General features: G+C 48.6%; 2 protein-coding genes across 2 annotated transcripts in view; both read left to right on the top strand.

Moving 5' to 3' along the window:
• LOC309564458 (uncharacterized protein) overlaps positions 1–14,621 on the top strand; it is a 1,566,033-nt gene that overhangs the window by 794,264 nt on the left and 757,148 nt on the right. The gene's annotated exons all lie outside the window — the stretch shown is intronic.
• Positions 7,518–14,621, top strand: part of LOC309564017 (uncharacterized protein) — a gene marked incomplete at both ends in the record, with an annotated part of 40,979 nt that continues 33,875 nt past the window's right edge. The window contains 2 exons of the mRNA XM_082268641.1: positions 7,518–7,532; positions 7,639–8,258. Of these exons, the coding sequence (XP_082124767.1) occupies positions 7,518–7,532; positions 7,639–8,258 (635 nt within the window). The remainder of the gene's footprint in view (positions 7,533–7,638; positions 8,259–14,621) is intronic.

Here is a 14,621-nt window from a genome sequence, read left to right as displayed (position 1 = left end):
CAGAGACTGAGGACATGATACAGGAGATGGTCAGAGACTGAGGACATGATACAGGAGATGGTCAGAGTCTGCGGACATGATACAGGACATGGTCAGAGACTGAGGACATGATACAGGAGATGGTCAGAGTCTGCGGACATGATACAGGACATGGTCAGAGACTGAGGACATGATACAGGACATGGTCAGAGACTGAGGACATGATACAGGAGATGGTCAGAGACTGAAGACATGATACAGGAGATGGTCAGAGACTGCAGACATAGTACAGGAGATGGTCAAGAGACTGCAGACATGATAGAAGGACACTAAGGGGGCCGGAGAGCACAGGGAAAGCAGATAGCACTGGAGGAGCTGAAGGGCAGGGGGGGGAACTGGGGAGAATTAAGGGGGGGGGGACTGGATAACATTGCAGGGGGGTTGGAAGGCGCAGGGTGTGGATAGCACGGGGGGGGGGGGCGGGCAGGGAAAACCAGGGGGATGGAGAGCATGGGGGGGGGGACTGGAGAGCACTGGGGGGGGACTGGAAATCACTTAGGGGGAAGCCATGGAGCACAGGGGGGTGGAGAGAACTGAGGGAGCCAGAGAGCATAGGGGGAGATGAAAAGCAATGTGGGCTGGGGACTTGAAGAGCACGGGGGGGGGCTAAGGAGCACAGGGGGGAGGCTAAAGAGCACTGGGGGAGGCGGGGGTCAAGAGCACTGGGGGGTAAGATCACTGGGGGGGTAAGATCACTGGGGGGGTAAGATCACTGGGGGGGGTGGCCAAGATCACTGGGGGGGGGGGAGTAAAAGAAGTTGTATAGGAGGGGGATGGGACAGTCACAGCTGCATATAGAGAAATTGATATTTCCATATTCCTCCTGCAGCTGCAGAATGCCTGCAGAGAGGAGAATCAGGCATCCATCCAGCAGCAGGAGGAATAGGTAAACATAAAAAATCCTCTATATGCAGGCTGCAGCCGCCCCATCCATTCCCCTCCTATTGAGCAGTCATACACACACGGCCGGTGTAATCTCAGTACACAGTGCACAGCAGCACTGTCTGCAGACAGGCACTTACCTTCTCTTCTCTCCCCGAGTCCCCGCGGCGGCCCCCCCCCCCGAGCAGCCCGGAGTCAGACTTCACTGAAACAGCCCCCCCCCCCCCCCGCGAGCAGCCAGAGCAGCCCTCACTGAAGGAGCCCCCCCCCCTGCTAGCAGCCCGGAGTCTGACTTAACTGAAGGAGCTGCAGCTGCTTGAGAGCAATGCCGTGACCGTCCGATGCTGGCCGCGCCGGGCAGGACACCGGCGGCCGGCGGGAACTACACTGTTGACTTTTAGACTACTTGACTTCCGTCTCCACGGCCAATCAGCCTTCTGCTCAGGGGGGTGTGACTGTCACACCCCCCCTGAGTAGAAGGCTGATTGGCCGCGGAGCCGGTGTAGCTGGCAACGGCCGGCGGCCGCAGTGAGGGAACTTACTTCTACCGTGATCGTGATGACTCGCGGGGCCGCGGCCCACCGGGAAAGTGCCCGGTCTGCCCTATGGTCAGTCCGGCCCTGGTGGGCACACTACGAGATGTTTCTCGGGGCTGCAGATCCTCTGAGCTGCACAAGGTGGTGATCTCATGTGTACCCAGACAGGAAGTCTCTATGGAAGACAGGAAGTGATGTCAGGTATAAATAGGAAGTTCCGGGTGAAAGGTGATTCGGGAGGAAGTAGAGAAGAGACGTTGCTGGAAGTGGCAATCGAGGAGGTAATAAGATCTTATTTTCTATTTACACCCAGTAACCCCCCGTCATGTCCGTCCTCTTCCTCCATATTCACTGTGACAACTTTTATCTCCAGCAGATAATGATAGACACATATATAGTGCAGAAATTTAGATTAACCCCTTCAGGGTCAGAACATTTCCCCACTTACGAGGCCGAAACATTCTCTTCATTTTAGAGATGTGTCACCTTTCCCACCAATCACCTTCTCACCTTATCAGTCTAAATGGATTATACCGCTTTTTCTTAGTCGTGGGTAATGGGGGAGTTATTCTGTATGTCTTTATTTTATAAGATTCAAATAGGAAGAAAGAGGGAAAAAGGTCATTTGTAATAGATTTCCTAACAACTATTTTTTTCCGTAATGATCCCAGTCTCAGATATTCATCCTAAAATGTGATCAGTAAAGTCTCCAAAGTACACAGAGATCACAGGAATATGATGTGTCCTGGCAAAGCCCAATGACAAAGTTCATCTTTCAGTTTAGGAGAGGTGGGACGCACCCGGAAGAAATAATTCTGTGTACGGAAACCCCACACAACGCCCCACACAGCTCCTCCCAGTATCCTCCAACCAGAGTCAGAGGATCCTATGACATCACACTGATCTCACAGCTCCTCTAAATGTCCCTCTCACTAATAAAGCAAGACTGTAGCTCCTGTGTTGTGTGTAATAAAACCAGAATTGCTTGCAACAGGCTTTGAACCAACAGAGTGAGGGGGCGAGGGGTCCTATGTGGGTAAATTATATCCCAGTGGGGTTTTTATAAAATGGAGACCTGACCAGTGAGGCGAGGAGGATTCTGGGAATGTCATTTGATTTTACTATTTGTATTCAATTCTAGGGTTCTCCTCCTGTGATATCTGGAGATGATATGACCATCACATTGCCTCCACCTCCTTCCCTGATAGAATAGAGAAATATAAGGAAGATTCTAGAGGTCTCCAGAGAGATAATTGAGTTGCTGACAGGAGAGGTGAGAGGTGGTGGGAAGGACGTCATGATGGAGAATCAGCCGCCCCTCACATCACTGGGTAAGAGAAGACTTTATTGTAAAGTAGAGAGCAGTACAGAGGATCCACCGAGATCCCCCATCATCTGATAAACACATAGAAACAATGTATTCAGTCAGTGTGTGTGTTTCCTACAGATGGATCCAGTAATGGGAACCCACCAGAGAGATGTCCCCGTCCTCTGTATTCCCGGGATTCCACACAGGAAGATCACACCATCTCCCACCATCATCAGGTAGATGAGGAACAATCACTGATAGTTATAATTTATACACAAGGTTGTTTCTCATAATAAATTCTTTATTATATGTTTAGAGTGAAAACCTGAAGGATTATAATATTGATGCTAAAGCGGAGAATGAAAAGCATGGAGTGATTGAGCAGTTTTCTGAAAAATATAACGATCTCCACAAGAAGATGATGGAGTCACCTAGTAACAGAGAATGTCCCCGTCCTCTGTATTCCCGGGATTCCACACAGGAAGGTCACACTATCCCCCACCATCATCAGGTAGAGGAGTAACAATTGTGGGTAGTTATGATTTATATACAAACATGTTTGTTACAATGAATGTTTTATTATATATTCAGAGTGGAAACCTCGGGGATGATAATATTGTTGTTAAAGAAGAGTATAAAGAGGAGGATGAGGAGTATGGAGTGAAGGAGGAACTTTCAGATGGACACAAGAATATGATGGAGCCACCTGGTAATTGGAACCCACCAGAGAGATGTCCCCGTCCTTTGTATTCCTGCGGTTCCACACAGGAAGGTCACACCATCCCTCACCATCATCAGGTAGATGAGGAACAATCACTGATAGTATCATTAGGATCTGTACATTATCTGCATTGTTACCATTGATGTCATTTTTATTATATATTCAGAGTGGAAACCTGAGAGATTCTAAAGTTGAGGTTAAAGAAGAGATAAAAGAGGACGATGATGAGTCATCCAGCTACAGAAACCCACCAGAAAGATGTCCCCGTCCTCTGTATTCCCGGGATTCCACACAGGAAAGTCACACCATCCCTCAATGTTACAAGGTTTTTGGGACGGAGCTTATAAAACACAGAATCACGGAGATGATGTGTGGATTTCTTAAGTGATGTCACAATAATAAAGCTTATATTTTACAGATGATATTCTTTCTCAATTTCTTGGTTTAGAGTGGAGATCCAATCGATATAGAATTTGAGGTTAAAGCAGATGACGAAGAGACGTATGTGAGGGATGATCAGCAGTCTATGGAGGAGGATGGAATAACGGGGACATTTATAGAGGAGGACACTCCTACAGAGATCAGCACAGGTGGGTCATTAACACTAAATACATTCCTCCACCCATACTGCTCACTGATTGGTCCAGAGTAGGGCGTGGACTGGGTGATATCAGCCTGTAATACCCTGGTCACTTTCCTGAGCTGTGTTCCCCGTCCTGTATTCCTGTATTTCTCTCGGATAATCTTCCTTCTCTGTGCTGCAGACACAATTTATGTCTCTAGACTGGATTTATGGAGATTCTGGGGTTCAGCTGGCAGTAAAATGTTGATTTTTACCATTGACGTTGCTTGACCTAGACACCTGGGGTATGTACCTTGGGTCTTCTGCCCCATGTCCAGGTCTAGCAAGTTCTCTGACAGAACAATTCTCCCGGGGTTACTTGCTCTGTTATTTGCTGGCTGTGCCGGGTGGAGGGATATGTCTGTATAGTCTCACACCCAAGTTACTGAGTGCAGTCTCAGGAGATGGGAGGCAGCGGTGTGCGACCTCTGACACTGATTACTGAACACAAATATTATGAGTCCTGACCCCTGCACTATATACTCTATGTTGTACATTACATACTCCTGACCCCTGCACTATATACTCCATGTTGTACATTACATACTCCTGACCCCTGCACTATATACTCTATGTTGTACATTACATACTCCTGACCCCTGCACTATATACTCCATGTTGTACATTACATACTCCTGACCCCTGCACTATATACTCTATGTTGTACATTACATACTCCTGACCCCTGCACTATATACTCTATGTTGTACATTACATACTCCTGACCCCTGCACTATATGCTCCATGTTGTACATTACATACTCCTGACCCCTGCACTATATACTCTATGTTGTACATTACATACTCCTGACCCCTGCACTATATACTCTATGTTGTTCATTATATACTCCTGACTTCTGCTCTCTCCCCTCTACCCACTGCTATATATACACATAATATGGATTCTCTTTTGTTACTCCCATTTCCTACCAGCTGGACATTTTATATCTGATGATCTGATTGGAGGACAGACTTTTACATGGTGATAATAATGTGATAACATCCTCCAACTTTGGAACCTTAAACAGAAAGTGATAATGAGGGAGGAGTCAGTAACCCAATGATGGTGGTCTTCAGGATCAGTCCAGTCTTCATCTTGGTTGTTCTCCCCCCATCCTCACTCTCTGACCTCTGGTGAGACTCAGCCCCGCTGTTATTCATGGCTAAATCATGGACTAAATAAGGAAGTGCAGGACTTCTTGTGTTGGGAAGATGGCAATGAGTGACAGAGGGGGAGGGGACACTCGTCCTATAATCCCCTCATCACTGTCACTCCTATAAAAGACAGTTCTCGTTGTTTCCTCACTCTCTGACTAAGGTCCATGAATAAAGAAATGAACTGGTAGGAGATCAGAGGACCCATTTACTAGTTACCTTGAGGGGGGAATTGTAAGATCCTCAGAGACAAAGCTGTCTGATGTGGGCGGAGTCCTGGTTTAGGGGAACCAATCTGCTGATGTCTAGTAATAATCTTTGTTTTTCTATTTTAGTAGATGGACGGGAGATGAGGAAAACCTCAGAGGATTGTCTCACTTTGTCTCCAGACTGTAAAGTAGAAGATGAGGACATCACACTTTATAGTCCAGGAGAAAACCCGGCTACCTCAAATGTCCATCCGGGACCACACAGTGTAGAAGGACCATCGTATTCCTCTTATCCTGAGGAACCTCAGACTGTGAGGGACGGTGCCGGACCATCGTATTCCTCTTATTCTGAGGAACCTCAGACTGTGAGGGACGGTGCCTGACCATCGTATTCCTCTTATCCTGAGGAACCTCAGACTGTGAGGGACAGTGCCGGACCATAGTATTCCTCTTATCCTGAGGAACCTCAGACTGTGAGGGGTGGTGCGGTCCTTCACACAAATAAGAGGTTTTCCTGTGCTGAGTGCGGGATGTGTTTCCGTACTGAATCCAGTTTTAATGTTCATAAACAATATCACACAGGCAAGAAGCCGTATTCTTGTCCTGAGTGCGGGAAATGTTTTTCGCTAAAGTCCAATCTTTACATACATCAGAGATCGCACACAGGGAAGAAGCCGTATTCCTGCCCTGAGTGTGGGAAATGTTTTTCAATAAAGTCCCATCTTTCCAAACATCAGAGATCTCACACAGGGGAGAAGCCATATTCCTGCCCTGAGTGCGGGAAATGTTTTTCAATAAAGTCCCATCTTTCCATACATCTGAGATCGCACACAGGGGAGAAACAATATTCTTGCCCTGAGTGCGGGAAATGTTTTTCAGTAAAGGAACAACTTTCCCAACATCAGAGATCTCACACAGGCGAGAAGCCGTATTTCTGCCTTGAGTGCGGGAAAGGTTTTTCAGTAAAGTACGAACTTTCCCGACATCAGAGATCTCACACAGGCGAGGAGCCATATTCCTGCCCTGAGTGTGGGAAACGTTTTTTAAATAAAACCAATTTTTCCGTACATCAGAGATCTCACACAGGTGAGAAGCTGTATTCCTGCCCTAAGTGCGGGAAATGTTTTTCAATAAAGTCCAATCTTTCCAAACATCAGAGATCTCACACAGGTGAGAAGCCGTATTCCTGCCTTGAGTGCGGGAAAGGTTTTTCAGTAAAGGCACAACTTTCCCAACATCAGAGATTGCACACAGGGGAGAAGCCGTATTCCTGCCTTGAGTGCAGGAAAGGTTTTTCAGTAAAGGCACAACTTTCCCAACATCAGAGATCTCACACAGGCGAGAAGCCGTATTCCTGTCCTGAGTGTGGGAAATGTTTTTCAAAAAAGTCCTATCTTTCCGTACATCAGATATTGCACACAGGGGAGAAACAATATTCCTGCCCTGAGTGTGGGAAATGTTTTGCACAGAAGTCCACTCTTTTCCAACATCAGAGATCTCACAGAGGCGAGAAGCCATATTCCTGCCCTCAGTGCGGGAAATGTTTTAGTTTGAAAAACACTCTTTATGCACATAAAAGAACTCACAGAGGGGAGAAGCCGTATTCTTGCCCTGAGTGCGGGAAATGTTTTTCACATAAGGCCTCTCTTTCCAGTCATCTGGGATGGCACAGGGTTGTGAAGCCGTATTTCTGTCATAGATGCGGTAAATGTTTTCAAAGTAAGTCTGATCTTGAATCACATGTGAGATTGCAATCGGAGGTAGATCCACTTTCCTCTTCTGATTGGAGGAAGTGTAACCCACAGAAGTCCTCTGTTTACAGTCATCTGAAGTTGGGCACGGAGGAGAATGAACTTTCCTGGTCTGACTGAGGGAATTGTTCCTCACTGAAGTCCAATCTTTCCAGACATCAGAGATCTCACACGGGGGAGAAGCCATATTCCTGTCCTGAGTGAGGGAATTGTTCCTCACTGAAGTCCGATCTTTCCATACATCAGAGATCTCACACAGGCGAGAAGCCGTATTCTTGCCCTGAGTGCGGGAAATGTTTTTCAGTAAAGTACGAACTTTCGCGACATCAGAGATCTCACACAGGCGAGGAGCCATATTCCTGCCCTGAGTGTGGGAAACGTTTTTTAAATAAAACCAAATTTTCCGTACATCAGAGATCTCACACAGGTGAGAAGCCGTATTCCTGCCCTGAGTGCGGGAAATGTTTTTCAATAAAGTCCAATCTTTCCAAACATCAGAGATCTCACACAGGTGAGAAGCCGTATTCCTGTCCTGAGTGTGGGAAATGTTTTTCAAAAAAGTCCTATCTTTCCGTACATCAGATATTGCACACAGGGGAGAAACGATATTCCTGCCCTGAGTGTGGGAAATGTTTTGCACAGAAGTCCACTCTTTCCCAACATCAGAGATCTCACAGAGGCGAGAAGCCATATTCCTGCCCTGAGTGCGGGAAATGTTTTAGTTTGAAAAACACTCTTTATGCACATAAAAGAACTCACAGAGGGGAGAAGCCGTATTCTTGTCCTGAGTGCGGGAAATGTTTTTCACAGAAGCCCTCTCTTTCCAGTCATCTAAGATGGCACAATGTTGTGAAGCCGTATTCCTGTCATAGATGCGATAAATGTTTTCAAAGTAAGTCTGATCTTGAATCACATGTGAGATTGCAATCGGAGGTAGATCCACTTTCCTCTTCTGATTGGAGGAAGTGTAACCCACAGAAGTCCTCTGTTTACAGTCATCTGAGATTGGACACGGAGGAGAATGAACTTTCCTGGTCTGACTGAGGGAATTGTTCCTCACTGAAGTCCAATCTTTCCAGACATCAGAGATCTCACACGGACGAGAAGCCATATTCCTGTCCTTAGTGAGGGAATTGTTCCTCACTGAGGTCCGATCTTTCCAGACATCAGAGCTCCCACATGAGGGAGAAGCCATATTCCTGTCCTGAGTGAGGGAATTGTTCCTCACTGAAGACTGATCTTTCCAGACATCAGAGATCTCACACGGGGGAGAAGCCGTATTCCTGTCCTGAGTGAGGGAATTGTTCCTCACTGAAGTCCTGTCTTCCTGTACATCAGGGGTCCCACACAATCCTGGAGATGTATTAGTGCCTTAAATCGGGTAATGTCTTCTATATGAATGTTGGTGGACATGTGGGCAAGAAGTACATCCTGATATATACACTTGAGATATACTCCATTGCTGATCGTTATCATGTAAGAAACACTTCATAAGGAGATCAGAGATCACCAAAGACATGGATGAAGTGTTGTCCCATGTTGGCCATTGATAGCAGGAGAAAAATAAAAATGGAGTCATTACCTTTCATTGGCTGAGTACATTTTGTGCGGAAAGATTTCAGAAACACGTAGAGATCGATTTGTGAAACAATTCTTCAATGGGTTGTGAGCAGTAAATTCCTATGACCATCAGTGCCATCTAATGGTATAAATGTGGTATTGTAATATTTCTGCTACATTATGACCACTAGATGGAGCTGACCATCATAGGAAATCACTGTGTAAATCACCGGGGAATTCACATTCATCTAACAATATTTATTTCTTTTTATAGACAGGCCCATTGTTTCCTCTGTCAGGTATGGATTAGTTAAAACCCGCAAACATATATTTTCTGAAAGCAAAGCCCCTAGATAATAAAATGGTGGTAGTTCCAATTTGTTTTTTCTTTTATCAGATGATAGCGCAATGCTTTATTAAAGGTAAACATTAGTTAAATAAATAAAGAGAAAAAGTACAATAAATGTATTTTTAGTGCTCAAAATTGCAATATATACAATATCTCACAAAAGTAAGTACACCCCTCACATTTTTGTAAATATTGTATTCTAACTTCTCATGTGACAACACTGAAGAAATTACACTTTGCTACAATGTAAAGTAGTGAGTGTACAGCTTGTATAACAGTGTAAATTTGCTGTCCCCTCAAAATAACTCAACATACAGCCAATAATGTCTAAACCGCTGGCAACAAAAGTGAGTACACCCCTTAGTGACAATGTCCAAATGGGGCCCAAAGTGTCAATATTTTGTGTGGCCACAATTTTTTTTCAGCACTGCCTTAACCCTCTTGGGCATGGAGTTCACCAGAGCTTCACAGGTTGCCACTGGAGTCCTCTTCCACTCCTCCATGATGACATCACGGAGCTGGTGGATGTTAGAGACCTTGCACTCGTCCACCTTCCGTTTGAGGATTCCCCACAGATGCTCAATAGGGTTTGCGTCTGGAGACATGCTTGGCCAGTCCATCATCTTTACCCTCAGCTTCTTTAGCAAGGCAGTGGTTGTCTTGGAGGTGTTTGGGGTCGTTATCATGTTGGAATACTTCCCTGCGGCCCAGTCTCTGAAGGGAGGGGATCATGCTCTGCTTCAGTATGTCACAGTACATGTTGGCATTCATGGTTCCCTCAATGAACTGTAGCTCCCCAGTGCCGGCAGCACTCATGCAGTCCCAGACCATGACACTCCCACCACCATGCTTGACTCTAGGCAAGACACACTTGTAGGGTTGAGCGGACACCTAGATGTCCGTGTTCGACGGGTTCGGCCGAACTTTAAAAAAAAGTCCGGGTCCGTGTCCCGGACTTTTACCGAACTTTTCCCGGACACCGAACCCCATTGAAGTCAATGGGGACCCGAACTTTAAGGCACTAAAATGGCTCTAAAACACCAAAGGAAAGGGCTAGAGTGCTGCAAATGGCAGCAAAACGTAATTAAGAGCATGGCAAGTGCTCTGCAAACAAATGTGGATAGGGAAATAACTTAAAACAACAAAAAAAAACAGAAAAATAAAACAATGTTCTTCTTCATCTCTGAAGGACGAGGCCCATATGGAGTAGGAGGGAGGTTGAGGTGGTGGTGGATGTGGCGGTGACATAGGCGTGCGCACAGGGTGTGCTGGGTGTGCCTGGGCACACCCTAATCACCTAGGGCACATAGCATTGCCAGTGAGGAGATGGGAAAGATCTCCCTGGGACCTGCTCTGCTCTATTTCTCCTTGCCTACAGGTACATGGCCCCGATACATTACTCTCCCTGCTGGCAAACACATGCATGTGTATTTCAACTTTGGGGTGCACACCTTAATGCAATAGGCTGCGCACACCTATGGGCGGTGTAGGTGGAAGCGGCGGTGGAGGAGGACCAGGGCCGGATTAACAGCATCATGGGCTTGGTGCTGAGGATTTTGAAGGGCCTTAGGGCCGTGCCTTGCCATGCACCCAGAGGAGGAAGGGTGCAGCCATGCATGCCTAATTCAACATGGGATGCTGTCTCTGAAGCCCATAAACACATCCATGCATCGCCAACTGTCCCTCCTTGTCCGGCCTTCACGCTGTGTGGGGAGGTTCTGAGGGTGCTGCCTGGGGAAGCGAGCATAGAAGCCAGACTTCTGTGTTTACAAGTGACAGAAGAGCGGTAACAGTGAATATGGCCAACCCGGGGCCTATATAAAAGGTAGGGGCCTGGAGCTGCAGCTCCAATAGCCCCTACATTAATCTGGCCCTGAGGAGGAGGACGAGGTAGCCAACACTGCTTCTTTTCACAAATTTTAAATGAGGGTACACCCCAAAAGAGTGAGAAAGAGCAAAAATGGAACAATGGGTGGGTAAGGTCGGTATCCATTGCTATTCTGCATAAGGTACGGAAAAGTCCCGTGGGATCCATGCCTGGTTCATTTTAATGAACGTGAGCTTGTCCACATTGTCTCTGGACAGGCGGCTGCGCTTGTCTGTTATAACGCCCCCAGCCGTGCTAAATACCCGTTCAGATAATACACTGGCTGCAGGGCACGCCAGCACCTCCAAGGCGTAAAGGGCAAGCTCAGGCCATGTGCCCAATTTGGAGACCCAGAAGTTGAAGGGGGCAGACCCGTCATTCACTACATGTAGGCGTGTGCACACATACTGCTCCACCATGTTGGTAAAATGCTGCCTCCTGCTAAGACGTTCCATCTGAGCTGCTGGTGCTGCTGTTTGTTGTGGCGTGCTGACAAAGCTTTTCCACATTTCGGCCATGCTAACCCTGCCTTCTGAGGTGCTGGCGGTGCCCTGGTTGCGTTGGCGACCTCCTCCTCCTCCTCCTCTGCCTTGTGCTTCCACTGTGGCCCCGCTGTCAGATGGGAATGCCAGCAGCATGGCGTCTACCAGCGTGCGCTTGTACTCGCGCATCTTGCGATCGCGCTCCAGTGAGTGAATTAAGGACGGTACGTTGTCCTTGTAACGGGGATCCAGCAGCGTGGCCACCCAGTAATCAGCACAAGTTAGAATGTGGGCAACTCGGCGGTCGTTGTGGAGACACTGCAGCATGTAATCGCTCATGTGTGCCAGGCTGCCCAGAGGCAACGAAAGGCTGTCCTCTGTGGGAGGTGTATGGTCCGTGTCCTCTGTATCCCCCCAGCCACGCACCAGTGATGGCCATGAGCTGGCCTGGGTGCCACCCTGCTGTGAACATGGTTCCATCTCCTCCTCCAGCTCCTCCTCCTCCTCATCCTCCTCATCCTCCAGAACTGTGCCCCTGCTGGACAATTGCGTCCCTGGCGTTTGCGTGTGCAGGAACCCACCCTCGGAGCCCCTTGCGAATGACTGCCCTGAAAGCCTTGGAAATGTTACCTCTTCATCCTCCTCCTCCTCCTCATCCTGTGCCACATCCTCTTTCATCATCGCCCGAATTGTTTTTTCAAGGAGGCATAGAAGTGGGATAGTTAAGCTGAGAACGGCGTCATTGCCACTGGCCATGTTGGTGGAGTACTCAAAACAGCGCAACAAGGCACACAGGTCTCGCATGGAGGCCCAGTTATTGGTGGTGAAGTGGTGCTGTTCCGCAGAGCGACTCACGCGTGCGTGCTGCAGCTGAAACTCCACTATGGCCTGCTGCTGCTCGCACAGTCTTTCCAGCATGTGCAAGGTGGAGTTCCACCTTGTGGGCACGTCACATATGAGGCGGTGAGCGGGAAGGCCGAAGTTACGCTGCAGCGCTGCCAGGCGAGCAGCAGCAGGGTGAGAACGCCGAAAGTGCGCACAAACGGCCCGCACTTTCTGCAGCAGCTCTGACATATCGGGGTAGTTTTTAAGGAACCTCTGCACCACCAAATTCAGCACATGCGCCAGGCAAGGGATGTGCGTCAAACCGGCTAGGCCCAGAGCTGCTATGAGATTTCGCCCGTTATCGCACACCACCAGGCCGGGCTTGAGGCTCGCTGGCAGCAACCACTCATTTGTCTGCTGTTCCATGCTCCTCCACAACTCCTGCGCGGTGTGTGGTTTGTCCCCCAAACAGGCAAGTTGTAAAACTGCCTGCTGTCGTTTACCCCTGGCCGTGCTGAAGTTGGTGGTGAAGGTGTTACGCTGTCCGGATGAGGAGGCGGTAGAGGATGAGGAAGCGGAGTAGGAGGAGTTAGGAACAGGAGGCAAACTGAAGCGCCCTGCAATCCTCGGTGGTGGAAGGACATGCGCCAAATTGCTATCCGCCTCAGGCCCATCCGCCACTGCATTTACCCAGTGTGCCGTTAGGGAGATATAACGCCCCTGACCGTGCTTACTGGTCCACGTATCCGTAGTTAGGTGGACCTTGGCACAGATGGCGTTGCGCAGTGCACACCTGATTTTTTCCCCCACTTGGTTGTGCAGGGAAGGGATGGCTTGCCTGGAAAAGTAGTGGCGGCTGGGCACGACGTACTGTGGGACAGCCACCGACATAAGGTTTTTAAAACTGTGCGTCTCCACCAGACGGAATGACAGCATTTCAAAGGCCAATAATTTTGAAATGCTGGCATTCAGGGCCAGGGATCGCGGGTGGGTAGGGGGGTACTTCCTCTTCCTCTCAAGTGTTTGGGAGATGGAAAGCTGAACGCTTCCACGGGACATTGTGGAGATGGTTGTTGGTGACCCAGGTGGTGGTGTTGCTGACAGATCGTCTGTTTGCGGGGTGGCAGGTGCCGGTATCACTACAGATGTGGCTGGAGCGGCCGAGACTGCAGCAGAAGAGGAAGCAGGATGAGCCAGAGACGTTTCTTGGTTTTGAAGGTGTGTACTCCACTGCAGCTCGTGCTTTGCACTTAGATGCCTGATCATGCAGGTTGTGCTCAGGTTGAGAAGGTTCATGCCTCGCTTCAAGCTCTGATTGCACAGGGTGCAAACCACTCGTGTCCTGTCATCAGCACATTTTCTAAAGAACTTCCACGCTAGAGAACTCCTTTGAGCTGACTTTGGTGCGCTCGTTCCCTTGCTGCGTTGGGCAGTAGCGGGCGTAGTGTCTAGGGCACGGCCGCTCCGCTTCTGCACCCTGCTCCCTCTTCTGCTGTGCTGGTGGCTCTGTGCGACCACCGCCTCTTCCTCCAAACTACTCAGTTCACCTGCATGACGTTCATTCCATGTGGGGTCGAGGACCTCATCGTCCTCCACATCATCTTCCACCCAGTCTTCACCCCTGCCCTCCTTGTCGGTCTCCACAATGCTGAACGCCGCAGCAGTTGGCACCTGCGTTTCGTCATCATCGGAGACGTGCTGCGATGATCCTTGCATGTACTCATCTTGAGAAATAAGTGGTTGGGCATCGCTGCACTCAATCTCTTCCACTTCTGGGGCAGGGCTAGGTGGATGGCCCTGGGAAACCCTGCTGACAGAGTCCTCAAAAAGAATAAGAGACTGCTGTATGGCTTGGGGCTCAGACTGCTGGCCTGATTTGCAAGGGGGTGAGGTGAAAGACGGTTGGACATTGGCTGCAGGTGCCAACTCTGACCTTTCTGCAGTAGACTGGGTGGGAGACAATGTGAAGGAACTGGAGGCACTGTCAGCAGCAAACCAATCTACTATCGCCTCAACTTGTTCTGGCCTCATCACTTCTAGGGGCGTTTGATGCCCTACCAAATACTGATGCAGGTTCTGTCGCCTACTCACACTTGAGGAAGGTGTTTCACTTGTGCGTGTAGCTGGCACAGATCGACCATGTCCTCTCCTTGCAACAGGAGCTCTACCAGCAGCACCACGACCCAGGCCACGGCCCTTATTTGACGGTCTCCTCATATTTCTGTAATTTAAGATCTTGCCCTAGAAAGGTTTTTATTGAATAGCGGAATAGAAAATATGATCCAAAAAAAGTGTATGTATATCACACGTACAC

This window comes from Pelophylax lessonae, assembly GCF_965119305.1.
Source record: "Pelophylax lessonae genome assembly, chromosome: 9".
NCBI classification, from domain to species: Eukaryota; Metazoa; Chordata; class Amphibia; order Anura; family Ranidae; genus Pelophylax; species Pelophylax lessonae.
This window is presented reverse-complemented; position numbering and strand designations above follow the sequence as displayed.